At 66.5% G+C, this 552-nt stretch overlaps 1 protein-coding gene across 1 annotated transcript in view; it reads right to left on the minus strand.

Annotated features, from left to right (window-relative positions):
* Neurod2 (neuronal differentiation 2) overlaps positions 1 to 546 on the minus strand; it is a 1161-nt gene extending 615 nt beyond the window's left edge. Inside the window, exons 1-2 of the mRNA XM_033763121.1 lie at positions 406 to 546; positions 5 to 205 (exon numbers count right to left, since the gene is read on the minus strand). Of these exons, the coding sequence (XP_033619012.1) occupies positions 5 to 205; positions 406 to 504 (300 nt within the window). The 5' untranslated portion in view covers positions 505 to 546. The remainder of the gene's footprint in view (positions 1 to 4; positions 206 to 405) is intronic.
* Positions 547 to 552: the final 6 nt, after the last annotated feature.

Consider the following 552-nt stretch of genomic DNA (forward strand, 5'->3'; position numbering starts at 1 on the left):
CTGCAGGCTGCAGGCAGCCGGCCACCAGGTTGGTGGTGGGCTGCGACAGGCCCTTGCACAGGGTCTGCACGTAGGACACCAGGTCCGGCCGCTTGCCGGAGCGCAGGATCTCCGAGAGCGCCCAGATGTAGTTTTTGGCCAGGCGCAGCGTCTCGATCTTGGAGAGCTTCTGCGTCTTGGAGTAGCAGGGCACCACCTTGCGCAGGTCTGCAGGCAGCCGGCCACCAGGTTGGTGGTGGGCTGCGACAGGCCCTTGCACAGGGTCTGCACGTAGGACACCAGGTCCGGCCGCTTGCCGGAGCGCAGGATCTCCGAGAGCGCCCAGATGTAGTTTTTGGCCAGGCGCAGCGTCTCGATCTTGGAGAGCTTCTGCGTCTTGGAGTAGCAGGGCACCACCTTGCGCAGGTTGTCCAGCGCCGCGTTCAGGTCGTGCATGCGGTTGCGCTCGCGCGCGTTCGCCTTCTGCCGCCGCAGCTTGGAGCGCTCCAGGCGCGCCTTGGTCATCTTGCGCTTCTTGGGCCCGCGCTTCTTGGGCCGCTCGCCCTCCGCTTC

The sequence above is a fragment of the Fukomys damarensis genome, unplaced genomic scaffold, assembly GCF_012274545.1.
Source record: "Fukomys damarensis isolate Sample0158 unplaced genomic scaffold, DMR_v1.0_HiC HiC_scaffold_13, whole genome shotgun sequence".
Lineage (NCBI taxonomy): Eukaryota > Metazoa > Chordata > Mammalia > Rodentia > Bathyergidae > Fukomys > Fukomys damarensis.